The sequence below is a fragment of the Stegostoma tigrinum genome, chromosome 18 (assembly GCF_030684315.1).
Source record: "Stegostoma tigrinum isolate sSteTig4 chromosome 18, sSteTig4.hap1, whole genome shotgun sequence".
Lineage (NCBI taxonomy): Eukaryota > Metazoa > Chordata > Chondrichthyes > Orectolobiformes > Stegostomatidae > Stegostoma > Stegostoma tigrinum.
The window spans coordinates 27,225,214-27,243,675 of NC_081371.1; the positions used below are offsets into that span (position 1 = coordinate 27,225,214).

Below are 18,462 nucleotides of genomic sequence, written 5' to 3' on the forward strand. Positions count from 1 at the left end.
TCATTCATGGAGATGGAGCCAAAATATGTATTTCATTTGTCTGCTATTTTTGTTCCCTGTTATAACTTTTTTTTCTTGGCTACAAATTTCTTGTGCATTCTAGTTCTGGACAGAACCAACCAATGGAAGGAGTTTGATAATCTATAGATAGGTCACTCCATTTACTGTGCTTCAAATAGGAGTTTTATTTTCTTGAGTTACTGTAATATTGTTCAGTTCTCATTGAATTTGAGTAATTTTATTAACTCTCATTCTAAACTTCCAGTTCTGAATTATTCAAAGCAGTGAGCTGTTGTTTGCATGAAGTAACTATGGTCAAAGAGCAATGGGGTTGAACTGGTTATGCCTGATAAGTTAATGATGTTGAAGAGCCACAATTGCAGGGCAGTGGGTAGAATAAACCAAGATAGTTTAGAAAGAGAAACCAAGCATTAAAATGCTTGAATAGAAGTAAAATATTGCAGATACTGGAAGTATGAAAGAACCACAGAACACTGGAGAAACTCAGTAGGTCCAGCAGTATCTGTGGAGAGACACAACAGTTGACGTTTTGAGGCTAGTTTGACCTCTTCTCTTTATGAAGAGAAATTACACCAACTTTAAAACATTGTTTTTCTCTGTCCACAGATGTAGCCAGACCTCCTGTGTTTCTACAGCATTTTGTTTTGTATTAATGTAATAGCTTGTATTTATATGGCACTTTCCGGAACCACCACGTATCTTGAAGCACGTCGTAGACAATGCAGTATTTGGTGTGACTCGGGTACAAGTGCTACAGACTGAGCCAAAGCTGACCATAATACTTTATCAACTGGATCAGGCAGAAGTCACAATACCTGAGGAGACATTAGGAAAAGATCAATGCAAGGACATCATAACTAGACAAACATTGCAGGAACTCCCTACCTACGTCTGTGACACCCCCCCCACGCCCTCCACCTCCTCCAGAACTTGCAATTCCCTGGCCCCCAACACCTCATTTTCACCATGGACATCCAGTCCCTATACACCTGTATTCCTCATGCAGATGGCCTCAAGGCCCTTCGCTTCTTCCTGTCCCGCAGGCCCGACCAGTCCCCTTCCACCAACACCCTCATCCGCCTAGCCGAACTCGTCCTCACCCTCAACAAATTCTTTCAATTCCTCCCACTTCCTACAGACAAAGGGGGTGGCCATGGGTACCCGCATGGGCCCCAGCTATGCCTGCCTCTTTGTCAGTTACGTGGAACAGTCCCTCTTCCGCACCTACACAGGCCCCAAACCCCACCTCTTCCTCCGTGACATTGATGACTGTATCGGCGCTGCCTCTTGCTCCCCAGAGGAGCTCAAACAGTTCATCCACTTCACCAACACCTTCCACCCCATCCCTAAGTTCAGCTGGGCCATCTCCAGCACATCCCTCACTTTCCTGGACCTCTCAGTCTCCGTCTCAGGCAACCAGCTTGTAACTGATGTCCATTTCAAGCCAACCGACTCCCACAGCTACCTAGAATACACCACCTCCCACCCACCCTCCTGCAAAAATTCCATCCCCTATTCCCAATTCCTCCGTCTCTGCCACATCTGCTCCCAGGATGAGGCATTCCACTCCCGCACATCCCAGATGTCCAAGTTCTTCAAGGACCGCAACTCTCTCCCCCCACCACCCCCCCCCCCCCCCCACCCCCACCCCACAGTGGTCGAGAATGCCCTTGACTGCGTCTCCTGCATTTCCTGCAACACATCCCTCACACCCCGCCCCCGCCACAACCGCCCCAAGAGGTTCCCCCTCGTTCTCTTTCACCACCCCACCAACCTCTGGATACAACGCATCATCCTCCGACACTTCCGCCATCTACAATCCAACCCCACCAACCAAGACATTTTTTCCATCTTCACCCTTGTCTGCTTTCCGGAGGGACCACTCTCTTTCCGTGACTCCCTTGTTCGCTCCACACTGCCCTCCAACCCCACCACACCCGGCACCTTCCCCTGCAACCACAGGAAATGCTACACTTGCCCCCACACCACCTACCTCACCCCCATCCCAGGCCCCAAGATGACATTCCACATTAAGCAGAGGTTCAGCTGCACATCTGCCAATGTGGTATACTGCATCCATTGTACCCGGTGTGGCTTCCTGTACATTCAGGAAACCAAGCGGCGGCTTGGGGACCGCTTTGCAGAACACCTCTGCTTGGTTCGCAATAAACAACTGCACCTCCCAGTCGTGAACCACTTCAACTCCCCCTCTCGTTCTTTAGATGACATGTCCATTATGGGCCTCCTGCAGTGCCACAATGATGCCACCCGAAGGTTGCAGGAACAGCAACTCATATTCCGCCTGGGAACCCTGCAGCCTAATGGTATCAATGTGGACTTCACCAGTTTCAAAATCTCCCCTTCCCCCACTGCATCCCAAAACCAGTCCAACCTGTCTCTGCCTCCCTAACCTGTTCTTCCTCTCACCCATCCCTTCCTCCCACCCCAAGCTGCACCTCCATTTCCTACCTACTAACCTCATCCCACCTCCTTGACGTGTCCGTCTTCCCTGGACTGACCTATCCCCTCCCTACCTCCCCACCTATACTCCTCCGCCTATCTTCTTTTCTCTCCATCTTCGGTCCGCCTCCCCCTCTCTCCCTATTTACTCCAGAACCCTCACCCCATCCCCCTCTCTGATGAAGGGTCTAGGCCTGAAACGCCAGCTTTTGTGGTCCTGTGATGCTGCTTGGCCTGCTGTGTTCATCCAGCTTCACACTTTATTATCAAACATTGCATGACTGTTAGGAAAAGCCACACAGATGGGATGTCAGAACAGCAATTAACCAATTTGCTCTTCAAGCCTCTTCTACCTTTCAATCTCATTATGGTTGATCTGTGATTAAGCACCATATAATTTTCTTTGCCCCATAGCCCTTAGACTTTCTTTTTAATCAAGTGCATTAACATTATCAATTAAAATTAACAATTGAACATCAAAAGTTTACTGTCCTTTTGTGTGCCCTGATGATTTTGCATTTTTACTCCCATTGCTTCTGTCAGTGGTGCTCTTTAATAGGAAATGTTGTTTTATACATTTTAAACTGGATTCTACAATAGTACATGGATGTGGAACATCATTGTCCATCACCAAGAATAACTCAATAGCACAATGCCCAAGTTGGCTGAGTCCTGAAGAACATGGCCACTAGATTGGGTGTGTTGCAAATGGATTGGGAGCCATAGAGAGAAATGTCTACTCCATCTCATGTTTGTTTTCTTTTAACAAATAAAGATGGTGGTGGACATGTCAATAACAAATGAGCAAAAGGCTCCATAAAATGCTGCCATCCTCATTAATGGGGATGCTCAGCACTTCAGCGCAAAAGACAAAGCTGAAGAATTTGAATTCAAATTAATCTTCAGCCAGAAGTGTTAAGACAGTGATCTGTTTCTTCTTCCTCCTCCTCCTGAAGCCTTCAGCATCATTCATCGTAGTCATAAGCCAATTTGATTCACTCCACAGAATATCACAAAACAGTTGAAGGCAGTGGATGCTGCAAAGGCTGTGCACCTGACAACATTCTGGCAATGGAGATAAAGACTTATACCTCAACAAGCTGAACACCCGAGCTGTTCTACTGTAGCTACAATACTGACACGTACCTGACAGTCCTAAAAAGGTTGCTTAGGTATATCCTGCACAGTGAAGGCAGAACAAATCTAATCTGGCCCATTACTGCCTGGTCAGTCTACTCTCAACTCAACACTGTGATAGAAGAGATCATTTACAATGTTACTTATAGGTACTAGCAAAGGAATAAATTGCACAGTGATCCTATTAGGTTCTACCAGGGCCATTCCACTACTGACCTCATTACGGCTTTGGCCCAGACATATACAAGGGAGCTTAACACTAGAGCTATTTAAGAGAGACTCCCTTCATATCAAGGCAGCATTTTCCAAACAAGGTATCCGGGACCCTTAGCAAAAGTGGAGCCAATAGAATTTTGGTGAGGGTGCTTACCGTTGGTTGGAACCATGCCTTGCATAAAGAACGTGCCTGTTGGAGGTCCTTTGTTTCAGCCCCACGTAATCATGCCAAGGGTTTTTCAGGCTAATGTTCCCGACCCAACTACTTTCAACAGCTTCATCAAGGATTTACTTTACATAATGTTAGATGTGGGGCTGAAGATTGCACAATATTCACCTCCCCTAAAATGCTGAAGTAGCATGTATTTTTATGTAGGAGGACATGGGATGATAAGTGGCAAGTAATATTCATCACTCTCACTAATGTCAGACAATGGCCTCCTCCAACAAGATAGATTCTATCTGTTGCTCCATGGTGTTTAATGATGTTATCAATACTGAATACCTCGCTATTGTTCTGGGGTTTGCCAGTCTCCCGAAATTGATGTAGCCGCAGTATTTATGTAGCTGGTCTATAAAGAGCAGGTCAGAATGCTGCATTGAGCAACTCAACTCTTGTCTCATCAGTTCCTATCCAGTATCTACAGAGCTTAAGCCAGCAATGTGATGAAATACTTTGTTTGCTTCTGTGGGTACAACTTCGACGTGCTCCTTTTGACATCATTGCAAAGTGACGATAATGTGTAGCACCTACAAAATACACTGCAATAACTCACTAAAGCTCCTTTGACAGGAACTTCCACACGCACCACCTATCCCACCTGGAAGGATGAGCAGCAGGTGAATGGGAGCATCACCATCTCCAAGTACCCCTTCAAGCCGCACAAGACCACAGGATCAGAATTAAGCCATTCAATCCATGCGCCTACTTGCTGTTCAATCATGGCTAATACATTTCTCAACACCATTCTCCTTCCTTCCTGTAACCCTTAGGCTCTTGACTGGTAAGCAGACCATCTTAAATACGCTCAGTGACTTGGCCGCCACAGCCCTCTGCAGCAATGACTTTGATAATTAAGCACCCCCTAGCTAAAGAAATTCCTCCTCTCATTTCTAAAATGTAATGCCTTTGCTGTGAGGCTGTGCCCACAGGTCTTAATCCTTCCTACCAGTTGAAACATCTCAATGTTCCCTCTATCCAGGCCTCTAGGTATTCAGTATGTTACAATTGGATCCCTAACCCCCACCAAGTCCTTTGAAACTCCCAAGTACAGACCCAAGATCCTCAACCATTTTTCATGGCAAGCTCTCATCCTTGGGGCCATTCTTGTCGCTGCCTCTCAAATGGGCAAGGTTTCCTTCTTAGAAAGAAATGATATAGAATTAGTAAGTGTTAAATGTGGGCAGAGTAGGGGGGGAAAAGAAAACACCCTGATGGGTGCCGTGTACAGGCCTACTGACAGTAGTCAGGGATTGTGAAGAAAATGCATTGAGATAGGAAAACAGTATGTATGAAAGACACTATTAGTCATCATGGGGGACTTCAATATGCAGATTGACTGACTGACTGACTGGACCAGTCAGGTTGGTAGCAGGTGCCATGAAAAGGTATTTGTGGAACATCTACAAGAAACAGCATGCCTAGCTTGGTGGAGCTCTTTTATTTCTATAATGTTAGAGTTGTGCCTATGCCTAGGTGTTGGAGTTCAGTTTTCAGAATCCAGAGGAGCATAGTCTGAAGAAAGGAAGGTGAACTACCAGAATATGAGTAACAGTTGAGGCAGCCCATTGACTGGGAGGCTTTGCAAGGAATTTTAAGGTCTGATCATCAAAAGTGAATCATTGGAATCCCTTATGTTCTAGCAACAATGGGTCACCGAATCTCAATGTCTGGAGGGTTTCTAAGAAATCCATGAGATCTGCAATGACTGCATTTGCTATTTGATGTGCTGTTCACTGGCAATTACCTGAATTTATCTTGGGCTAATTCTGGATGTTAGATTCTAGAATCCAAATTGAGAAGATTTGTCTTGCAGTTCTGATTTCGTAGAGGTTTTTGTTTTAAAAATGTTTGTATTTTGTGGCCTTATTCTCTCAACGTGTACCTTGGACCAAGCATTTTATGTACACAGCTTAAAAATGTCTTAGAGTCTAACTTCTGTTTGCATATGGCACAAGATTCCAAAGACAGGCAGTTGTTTGTGCACATGGAATTTATACATGCAGACGCTGTGGAATCCTCAGTGTAGCAGTCGTTGAGGAATTACCTGAAGAAATTGAAGCTGCTGCTGAGTAATCCACAACCTGCCTCAAACGTGCATGCATGCACACATTCCTGGCACAGATGCATTACTCTAGTTACACCAGCTTAGTGTATTATCACCTTCAATATACTATAGGAAAATTGCCTAAAAATTTCCTTCATTCATGGAATGAATATGTTGCTGGCTAGGCAACGTTTATTGCCCATCTCTCATTGTCCAGAAGGCAGTTGAGAATCAACCATATTGCCGTGGGTCTGGAGTAACGTAGGCCAGACCAGGTAAGGATGACCGTTTGCTTCCCCAAAGGGCATCAGAGAGCCAGATGGGTTTTTCCAACAATAAACAATTAATTTGTGGTCATCATTCAACCCTTTAATTCCAGATGTTTATTGAATTCAAATTTCACTATCTGTCATGGCAGGATTTGAACCCAGGTCACCGAAACATTTATCTGGGTTTCTGGATTAACGGTCCAGCGATAATACCACAAGGCCATCACCACCCCTGGAGGTGATTCTCCTTTAGCTTTGTACCCATATATTTCACGTCTGATGTTCATTGTATTTGCAGCCGTGAAGTCACCATGAGTGTTTTGATAAAGCATCATGATGAGAACTTGAAATGTTTGCACAGATCAGAGACCAGCTTTTTCAAAAAAAAACCAAGCATTAAAGATAAACAGCAAAGTAAACTGAGATACAACTATATTAAAGCTTGTATTATTTAATATATATTATGCAGTGGTGAAATGTCAATGATTCAGGAATTTAATGTTATACTGAATGAGGATTTTTGGAAAGGAATTGAGCTGATCAAATGAGATCCATAATCTCATTTGCCAGTTATCAGTTTTTCCATTGTAGTAGAGGCCACAGTGTCCAAATTTCGGTACCTGATTGTAGCTTTGATGCTTAGCAACAAGTGAGAAATTTCAGTGGTCTGCATGGAAATGCTCAAATGATCCAACTGTTAAACTTTATTTTAAAATTAGTTTTTTTCATTAAAGGTTTAATTGGCCGTACCTTAAACTGATCACTGATTATTCTACTTGAACAAACCAACAACCCTTACTGAGGACAACCGCACAATGGCAAGGATGGGTTTAATAATCAGAAAGCTTGCTGTTTCTAGATCAGCAAACTTTTTTTTAAAGACTGTCATTGCTATATTCCCCATGGATGTCATTTTCAAATGATGGTTCTATCCACTTTTTATTTGAACAGGAGCCAATTTTTGGGTCTTATTTAAGTGAACACCATCTATCTCCAAGATAATAAAGTGTGAAGCTGGATGAACACAGTGGGCCAAGCAGCATCTCAGGAGCACAAAAGCTGACATTTCGGGCCTAGACCCTTCTATCTCCAGTTGGTTTCTAATTGTCTTTTTCCAACCCACAGGGTGCAAATAAAACCGGGAAGTGCCCTGAAGGAAGGAGCTATTTGGAAGTTGCTGAAAGCCCTGAAATGAGAGAACTTCTCAAGTGACGGTTGTCGTGCTTTGCTGTGGCCTTGCACTGCGCCATCTCATTTCTTTTTTTTCTTCTCAATTCTTTCTGCTTCGGAGTGCATCTTTTAATTCTGACTAAACAGACCAGTTTGTAGCGTATTTTTGTACAGTTACAGACATCTTGGTTAACGTAAATATCAAGTTCTTGCACAGCGTACAATGGACTGACTCTACATCTCTCTAGGATAGTTCAACACAAATAAATTGCTGCAATTATTGAAGGCAGTTTATATCACAATTATTCTACACATGTCCATCTTACTGAGTCACCTTTATTCAAACATGTTTTCCTACGTTGTGGACAGAGTGAAGCAGATGTTCTTTTAAATGATTGTATTGAAAAGTTTTCCATCAAAAGCTTGTGTTACCCTCCTCCATGCAATAGTCTAAACATAACAGATCAGTTCTGAAATTTGAAGATTTTTGGCAGTTGCAGTGCCTCACTAATTTGAAGACATCTTCTAAATGTTTTCTGTTTTTTGACCTTTTTTGAGTATTGATTATCATTGTAAACCATAATGATTTGTGAAAGTTTTATTAAAAATTTCAATGCTAAGGATGATCGTGATGATAACAATTGGATTATTGAGTGAACTATCACTACTCCTGTTGCATAATCAGTGACTTAAGAAATCTGTTTTAATAAAATAAAGATGTGTGTAATCTGCCTTGTTTCCATTATTTTGTAAGCTTGGCTAGTGTATGAATTATAAAACTTTGGAATCTTATCCATGCATTTAAACTTGCAGTGTATCCAGCCAAGTCATTGGAGCCAACAGCAATCAAGAATTGTGCATCGTCATTTTCAAATTGTCAAGTAATCTTTAATAGATGGAATTTTTTGATGTTAAGGTTTTTTGGGTTATTGTTCCTGAATTAACAAAACCGCCAGAGTGCTCAGAAGGAGAAATGTGAAATTTGGCCAAACAGATTTGTTTGACCAAACTCTCAGCCTTTCACAACTTTGCAATCGGCAGTGCACATTATACCTATTGAAGTAGTTTAATGTATATTTGCAGTCTGTTTCTGAAAAAAAATTCCCACAAACAGTGGAGAAATGAAAGAAACAGATAATGTGTTTTGATGGTAGGCATCAAAGGCTGTATGTTGACCAAGACCAAAGCAGTCATTGCTTTTGTTTGTATAGTGCCATGAAATCTTTCAAATGCTCCTGAAACAGCAGATGGGATTTTGGCCTAGTGTCACATAAAAGACTGCATTTCTGATGCTGCATCGCCCTTTGGGTATAATGATGAGTTTATTCACCATTAGAGCAGAAGGCTATTCAGCCTATCATGTCTGTTCTTCCATTCAATTAAATCATGCCTGATCTAAATCCTCCGATTTTCTACTTTTTTCCCCCCCAAACCCTTGATCCCCTGACTGATCTAAAATCTGTCTATCTCTGCCTTGATTATACCCAGCCTGAGTAGCCTTATGGTGGTGACTGACAGATTCATGAGCATCAAAAAATTTCCACCTCACCTCTGTTTTAAATGTGCAACTTTCTATTTTATGATTATGGCCTCTGAAGTTTCCCTTTTTTTTTACATCTACCTGTCAAGCCCATAAGAATCTTTGTATGTTTCAACAAGTTAATCTCCCATTTTTTTCTATATCCCAACAAGAACAGGCCCAATGTAATCAACCTGTTTGATCAGGAACCCAAAACTTTTCACAGTATTCCTCTATCTGTGTTAATCAACTATTTTCAACTCCACCATGGGCTGTTAAGTAGCCTTGTGTGGTACCTTTTTGTCAAGTGCCTTTTGAAAATCTAAATACATTCACAGCTTCTCTGTCTTCCTCATTACTTTCCCAACAAACTGCAGAATGTTTGTCTGCTTGACTTTTCTTTTCCCTTCATGAAGCCACACTGACTCTGCTTGATCATACTGTGCATTGCAAAACGTTCTGCTCTATATCATTTGTTATAAACTCTTCACATTTTCTTAACTGATTTTAAGCTAACTAGCCTATACTTATGTTTTTGTGTCTCCTTTTCAAATAAAGGTTGTTTCTTTTGTGGAAATTGATTTCAGAACTTTGAATTGATGTTGGCTCTGTGGTAGTATTGCTGTTTGACATTGAAAGATTTAACTTGAATGGCAACATCCTTTTATCCAGGCAAAGTGTTTCAATACACAAGGGCTGCTTGTATTTCATAGTTAGATTAGTGAATGTTAAATTGATTAAATGTGTATTGTACATCAGACTGGGTTGAGCCATTAATGTGCCTTAGTTGTTTGACAAAGCATGCCTCCATGTAGTGCAAGAATCTTAATCCTTCATGTCAACTTCAAAATCAGTCATGTAAGAAAGGTGTCAGATTAAACAATGGTATCCTTGTGGTGGTGTGTGGAGATGAAGTGAGTGACAATTGGTTGACGAAGGTATGCTTTCAGCTTGATGAGCCACTCTTCAAATTTCATAAAGTAAGCTTCTTGATTAAATCTCGCGACTGCAATTTCAATTAGTTTCAAAACCTCTGCTCATTGAGAGAGAAGTGCTTCCATCAGGGCAGCATGATGTGTCAGTGGTTAACACTGCTGCCTCTCAGCACCAGGGATCTGGGTTTCATTCTAGCCTTGTATGACCATCTGGGTGAAGTATGTATCCCTTTAACATAATTTTGAGGGTTTCCATCAGGTGCTCCCACAGTCTAAAGATATGCTGGTTAGGGGGATTGTCTATAGTGCCCATGGACATGCAAACTAGATGGATAAGTCATGGTATGTGTAGGATTAAGGGAGATTGAATGGGTCTGGTTGGGTTGGTGCAGACTTGATAGGCTGAATGTCCTCTAATAAAGGACCATTTTATGATCAAATCAAAATGAATTTGTGTAGTCCTTTTAATTTTAAGTGGTCTTGAGAGCATAATAGAAGTATTAACAGCTACCATTAATGCATTCCATTGGTCAAAAAATGAAGCCAAGTAGAACCATGTTTTTTATGTAGACAGATCATTTCTTTATTACTCAACTGTGCCTGCTTAGTTTTGAGATATTGTACTATGATTCTGTTTAGCAACTCAATCACAAATGCTCCGTTTTACTATACCATGTTTCCATTCATTAGACAAAAATAAATTTTGGTTGTACACTTTACTCTTTTATGAGGTAAACTAAATTAAGCATCCCTTCCAACCCATAACTGCTTCATCACACCTTTTCAACTCTTGTTGACCCCGTGCTGCAAGCAGAGCTTAGACCCCATTTCTGGATCAAAGGCTACCCCTGAATAAATGTTAATACTGTACTCTGAACAATGCCATTGTGTCTCCATAATTCATTCAAAAGTGGAAAGATTATAATACTAAATAATCCTCAGCGGCTGTCTCTTGGAACCTGAATAGGTTGCAGAACATCAAATGGTTTCCTCCAATAATGTGTACTTTTCAAGTTCATATTTAGTAGGACTACTACCACTTAGTGAATTTCTCCATCAAAACTGTGTTTCTGTGAAACTGCATGAATGGATGTCTAAGAACTGTCAAAAAACACAATAGTAAATTAAATCTCACAACTCAGCTGCGAGAGATCAGTTTAATATTCTCCATACATGTACCAAATAAAAGTATAATTTCTCACTTACAAAGATCATACAAGTTGAGTGTTTCACTAACATTAAAGACAAAAACATCTTAATTATGCAACTGAGACCAAACAGACATTCTAATCCCATCAAGAGTAACAGTGCTTAAACCATCTCCTGCTTCCCCAGGACAAATGTCACACAAACTTGTGCACAATAGACAATGTGACACCATAATGCTAAACATTGTATATATGAAAAGTGTGTATAAAAGAAGAAATGCTGCGGCAGTCACAATGCTACCTTGAAGTACAGTTGTTAGGGAAATCCCTGACCAAAATTGGGTAGAAATACAATATTCCCAAAGGACAGTGCACCCAAGATGACATGAAATGAGTCTGGGGGGAAAGAAGCCACATGGCAGAAAAATAAGGATGGAACTAAATGATCCATTATGTTAATAGGACAAATCGGTAAAGGAATGAAACCATGTTTCGATCAGCCCATGATTGTGAGTTAAACCATCTTAAAGAGCAATTAAAAGCAGTGCATGAACAACTGCAAAAGGAGAGATCAAAACAGGAAAAAGCTGAACTTAAAAATTAGGAGCTAGAGAAAATAAACAAGAAACTGAAGGAGAAGATAACTGTCCTGTCTATTTCTTCCCTAGTTCCCAAGTCCATACAGAATTTGTATCTAACTACCCACAACATCCAGGAAGTGGTTCGGCAAAACAGCAGGTCAGGCAGCATCAGAGGAGCAGGAAAGTTGATGTCTCAGGTCGACAACTTCTTCAGAAATGGGGGAGGACAACAGGGCTGTGAGATAAATAAAGAGGGGGTGGTTGGGCTGGGGAAGGTAGGTGGGATGGTGATAGGTGTTTGCAGGTAGGGAGTGGTGGGGATTGGACAGTGGGATGGTTGGGGTGGATAGGTGGGAGAGAAGATGGACAGGTTGTGTCAGGTCAAGGAGGCATGGATGAGAGGGAGGGTTGGTTATGGGATGAGGCTGGGGGTGGGGAGATTTTGAAACTGGTAAAATCGACCTTTAGGACATTGGACTGTAGGCTCCCGAGATGGAAAATAAAGTACTGCCCCTCCAGTCTGTGGGTGATTTCAAATGTAATTACAGTTCGCTGAAGTCTGCTTTTGTGGCCGAACTTAAACAAGAGCTCGCTAAGATGCTAAAGCTCACCAAACCAGACTAGGACCAGGCAGGGACTAATTATAATGAACTGATGGACTGAGCCCACCAACCTGACCGCGACATAGGTGCCAAATTGTGAGTCCCTACAAACAGGACTGATAGGACAGACCCGCAGTACCCCTAGAAAGACCCAAGACAAATGCCCAGGGAACAGTTAGGTCTGTGGGAAGAAAGGCCATTGGGCCGGGGGATACTGAAAAAGGGGTAAAGGGCAGTTGCTAGGTAAATAGTAAGGAAGAGGAGATTTCAAAAACTGGGAGTAAGAACCATCTCCCAGAGCAGTTTAAAAAGCTAACCACCCAGCAGCAGCAGGAGCTGCTAAAGATGGCAAAAGACTGAGAGAGACCGCACTGTGTCCATCTACACTCCCACTGGCTTTATGCCAGCAGAGGGGAGACGGTCTGTATGTGACAATGCAGGAGTGCCTTTGGGACTCAGGAGCAGGGTTGAATTATTTACCCCAGAAGTATGAAACAAAACTCCCACTAGATGGAACAGTGAAAGGACGAAACCCATGCACATTGCATTCAGCGCCCACAAGTTAGTAACCTTTATATGTGTACGACCTGTAGCCCAACTGCTCCTCAGAATGGATATTCACACCTAACTAAACTTGTCTTTACATTTCGATGATGGACAGATGGCATGGTCCATCAGAACCCTACAAAGGGAAGAATTAGAAGACCACCCCACCTGGGCCAAAGACAATGATGACTGCGGGTTACTGCAAATGAGACCTGCGACTTTTATAGGAAAACCTCCACCTTGCACTTAACAGTACTCCGTCTATTGCAGGAATCCTTCTGATAATTCCGAGGTTAGAGGAAAAGGGGAGTTTGGTAAAAACTCACAGTACCTGTAACAGACCAGTGTGGTCCATGTGAAAGCAAGGGGGGAATGGAGATTAACGACCGATTACAGGAAAGACAACCATCAAGAGGTCCCAGTAGTATCTGACCCTTCCACCAGATTCAATGCCTTAACACCAGATCACAAGTGGTTCTCATTATAGTTAGGACTAACGGCTTCTGGTCAGTATCCCTAGCACCTGAAGTACAGTCGTGGTTTGCCTTTACTGTACAGCAACAACAGCACATATGGACCTGATTCCCATAGGGATTCCACTACAGCCTGACTGTATACTATATGGCCTTACAAAACCACCTCCGTGAAATGCCACCAACCAAGTCAGTTATCACGCAGTACATGGATGATATACTGAGCCCCAGAAATGGAAAAGCAACATGAGATAGACCTGAAGACTCTTCTAAACACCTGCAACGAAAAGACCATAAGGCCAGTATTGAAAATGCTGAGACCGCCCAGAAAGACATAGTGAATCTAGGACAGAAAATCTCCCACAAGAAAAGGGAAATCACCTAAAGTTGGACTGCAGCCTAAGACAATTTGAGAATTGAGGGCTTTCCTGGGTCTGTGTAACTTTAACCGGTGCTGGGTTGGTTTGTATACCCAACTAGCCCAGTCCCTGATGGACATCCTGAAGGAGAAAAAGGACTCGAAAGAACAAATTGCATTGATGAAGGAACAGGAAGAAGCCTCCTAGGACCTAAAGAGAACATTTTATTCTGCACCAACATTGGAGATCCCCAATAACAGAAAACCCTTTGCATTATTTTTTCACAAGAAGGAGGTCTATATGACAGGGGGTCTGGTTCAGGAACATAAGGACAGATTGAGACTTGTTGGGTATTACTCAGAGAAATTGGATAATGTAGCCTTTGGATGGGGGTACTGTTTGAGAGCACGCGTAAGCTACATGCATGGCGGTGGAGCCTGGTTTTGGAGCAGCGAGTAATAGTTAAATGCCCACATGCTGTACACACTTTGTTCTCTATAAACAGAGTATCCTGGGAAAATGCTACCCAGTGGACCCAATGGACAGCAGCCCTTGAAACCCCTAATCTACAAATAGTTTGTGTGATCCCAGTCAATCCAGCCACACTGTTACTGGTGCCTGCAGAAGAGGGAGAAGATTACCATGATTGTGCTGGGATCCTGCAGGAATTGTAGGACAATAACCAAATGATAAATGAGGCTTTGCAAAACCCAAACCTCATCCCTTGCACCAACAGATCCTCTTTTGTAGAGAATGGTGTAAGTAAAGCTGGATGGGCTGTCAAGATACTCCACTCCATCATGGCATTGAGAAGCCTACCTGCCAGAGCATTGGCATAGCAAGCAGAACTACAGGCTCTGACTGAAGCCTGCAGAATAGCAGAGAATCAGTCTGCCGACAATTTCACTGACACCCACTGTGCTTTTGGAGTAGCTTTGGCCAACTCTGGAAACAATGTGGATTCCTCATGGCTGCAGCTGGGGCAGGCCCTCCAGCTACACAAGGAGGTGGCCATATTAGAGTGCAAAGCCCACACTAAAAATAACATTATAGGAGCCGAGGGTAATGCCCTGGAAGATCAGGCAGCTAAAAGAGCCATTTCTAATCGCTCCAGCCAAAAGCCTCCAGCACACATCTGCCAGCTTGACATTGGGACAGCAAATCAAAATCTGTAAACAATGCAGAATGAACGCTTCAAGAGGAAAAATGAGAATGGACTGATAATGGACACAGACTATGCAAAGATGAAGCTTGGAGACATCGAGAATCAAATAGACCAGTCACAGCCACTGCCTTGATGCCATTATCTGGAATATCAAATCCACTCACAGGGACATTTGGGGCCGGAATAGATGACAGCCATGTTCCAGCACAGCTGGTGGGGGCATGGTTCTAAAATATATGCCCAAGTGATAGCAGACCCCTGCCTCACCTACCAGAAGAACAACCTTGGAGCCAAATTGCAAGTTCCCCAACTGAAAGCACTGGGGCCTCCAGGGCTATTCCAGCATTAGCAAGTCAATTATTTCTCATTCCCACACTGTCAGGGTTACTCAGACGTCCTTGTAATTGTGGACACATGTGGAAGCTGTGACCACAAGAAAGACCACAGCCAAAGTACTGTGTACGGACTGCATATCCTGGTGGGGGCTACCTATCAGAATTGTCCCGGACCAGGGAACCCATTTCATGGGAACACTGTGTCAAGAAGTTTGCCAATTATTCAGGATTGACTGAGATTTTCACTGTCCCTGTCATCCACAATCATAGGAATGAATCAAATCCTGAGACAGTGACTGGCTAAATACCACTAGGAGGGAATGCCCTGGCCCCAGGCTTTACCAATAGTTCTGTGCTGTGTCAGGGCTACTCCCAACAAAAGACCTGAGTCTATTTGAAATAGTGATAGGCAGGCCAATGTCCCTACCCAGGACAATAGACCTACAGAGGGCCAACTGTCATCTTATGAGTATCACCCTATTGTCTTACTGCCAAGCGCTAACAGATGAAGAGATAATGGGAACTGCAGATGCTGGAGAATTCCAAGCTAACAGATGAAATATGTTCTGCCTCCTCACAGGTATCGGCTGTCTGGAAGGACCTGCTGGAGGGAGATCACAAAGTTGTACCAAGCTAGTGGGTTCTTATGAGTAAGATTGTCAAGGAGATCTTAGGCGCGATGTGGGAAGGACCAAACCAGGAGCTGCTGATCACCCAGTCAGCTGTTAAGGTCCGAGGAAACAAGGCCTGGATTCACACCTCCCATATTCTACAATACAGCAGAACCAGAGACTGAATGACCACCATAATGTCTACAGTCATTTATTCAATCAATATTTGTTTCTATACATCTTTGAAAATATGAACCATCCCCAACTAGAAGCCTTGCTTCCGCAAGCCCCTCCAACATCTAAAAGACCCAAGTGGTACATTTGTGTTACGATAAGAATTGAATTACGCTCTTCAAAGGGCCTCAGGAGAATCAAATGGAGGGACTGTGAGATATTTTACTATGGTCCTCTTTACCAACTCAGTCACAAATGCTCTGTTTACTATACCATGTTTCCATTCATTGATAAAAATGCATTTTCGTAATACATTTTACTCTTACACGATAAACTAAATTAAACATTCCTTCCAACGCATTACTGCTTTTTTACATCTTTCAATTATTGTTGACCCCATGCTGTAAGCAGTGTTTAGACCTGTTTCTGTATCAAAGGCTACCCCCGAATAAGTGTTAATACTGTACTCAGAACAATGCCATTGTGTCTCCATAACTCACTCGAACCTGGAATGAATATGATATCAATTAGCCCTTAGCAACCATCTCTTGGAACCTGAATAGGTTGCAGAACATCAAACAAGTTTCCTCCATTAGCATGTACCTGTTAAGTACATATTGAAAGGACCACTATCGCTTAAAGAAACTTACAATCAAAACAGTGCTTCCGTGAAACTGTATAAATAAATGAAAGAACTGTCAAAACCTGAAATAGTAAATTAAATCTTACAACCCAGCTGAGAGAGATCAGTTTAATATCCTACATACGTTTATTAAGTACATGTATAATTTCTCACTTATTTAGATCATATAGGGTCTAGTATTTTACTAACATTAAGGGCAAAAGAACTTCTTAATTATGCAAGCTCAGAACGAACAGACATTCTAAATCCATCAGGAGTAACTGCCAGCATTTAGCAAATGATTAAACAATCCCTGCTTCCCCAGGATAGATACGACACAGACTTGAGTACAGTAGATACATTAAAATTTTAGCAGTATGGTGTCACACAGTTAAACTGAGCGCTAAAGAGACTACTGTAACGCTGTATCAGAGATGAATTAGGAACTGTAGATGCTAGAGAATCCGAGATAACAAACTGTAGAGCTGGATGAGCACAGCAGGCCAAGCAGCATCTTAGGAGCAGAAAAACTGATGTTTTGGGCCTAGACGTCCAGGCCCGAAACGTCACTTTCCTGCTCCTCTGATGCTACTTTGCTGCTGTGTTCATCCAGCTCTACACTTTGTTATACTGTAATACTTTGGACTTATTGCTGCCTCGAACCATGCCATTGCAGATGCTCAATAAAGGGGCTATTTTCGCCACTTACCGATCTCGATCATTTTGAACACAATCCCAAATTTCTGCACAATGCATGTCTGCAAACTGATTTCAGGACTTTTTTTGATCTAGCATAATTACTTGCCACAAAATCAATCCAATGTAGTGCAGTAACATAAATAAATTTAGTGGACTGGTATCTCTTTTTTTTTGACAACCCAGAGATGTCAGAGTTTTACCGCAGCACAATAACCTATTGATACAGCAAGTGTTGGACAGGATGTGATCTTCTATCAAAAATGGCTTAGTGCAGGCCAATTTCTGAACAGCATTGCGCTATATTACATTTCAGCTGTGCGTGTGTTGCACCAAAGCTTTATTAATAGTTTCACTTTTTTAAGCTTCCTCCTTCCCAAAAATCTCATTTTATAAATAAACAAGTTACAGCTACAGGAAATCAGTGTGGTTGTGAAGCACAGGTAATTAAGCATGTCAACATTCCCTGCATGTAAAGGTTTGGCTCCTTGGCAGCCATCTTTTTTTCTGTCTGCTATTGTCATCCACAGTATTACTTACCTCTTAAGCACAATTTTGGTTTTAAAGTCCATGTTACTTGTACTGTACTGCCATCAATAGGCACATTTCCAGTCTCCAATATCTGTGGAATTGATGACAGGAAACAGAAATAGCAAGTAACTTAAACCAATATTTTGCAGTGGTCTTCATGGACATTGTAAACACCCCAAAGGTAATGGGCAAGTAAGGAAAGATCTTGTAATAATTTTAATAATTTAGTTTAATAATAAAGCACAAAGGACAATGTATTTGACAAACTAATGGCATTAGAGGCCTCCATCTGAGGATCTTAAAGGTAGTGACTGTAGAGGGAGTGGAGGCATTGCTAAAAACCAAAAATTCAGTTCATTAGTCATGGGTGACTTGAATTTTGATATAGATTGGGAAAATCAAATTAGCATCAAAAACAACCGTGCTAAACTTAAATAAGGATAATTACATTGGGATGAGGCCAGAATTTGGCTAAAATGGACTGTGAAAGGAGTTTTGTTAAAACAGATGGTTGAGGAGCAATGGCAGGTGTTTAAGAAAATATTTCATGACTCACATTAAAGATATACCCCAGTGCGAGGAAGAATGTTAAGAAGGTTTTAGATCTCATATTTTCCAATGAGAG

At 42.2% G+C, this 18,462-nt stretch overlaps 1 protein-coding gene across 1 annotated transcript in view; it reads left to right on the top strand.

The window, feature by feature from the left end:
- mtpn (myotrophin) overlaps nt 1-8,267 on the top strand; it is a 51,614-nt gene extending 43,347 nt beyond the window's left edge. The window contains exon 4 of the mRNA XM_048549418.2: nt 7,496-8,267. Coding sequence (XP_048405375.1) covers nt 7,496-7,582 — 87 coding nt within the window. The 3' untranslated portion in view covers nt 7,583-8,267. The remainder of the gene's footprint in view (nt 1-7,495) is intronic.
- Nucleotides 8,268-18,462: the final 10,195 nt, after the last annotated feature.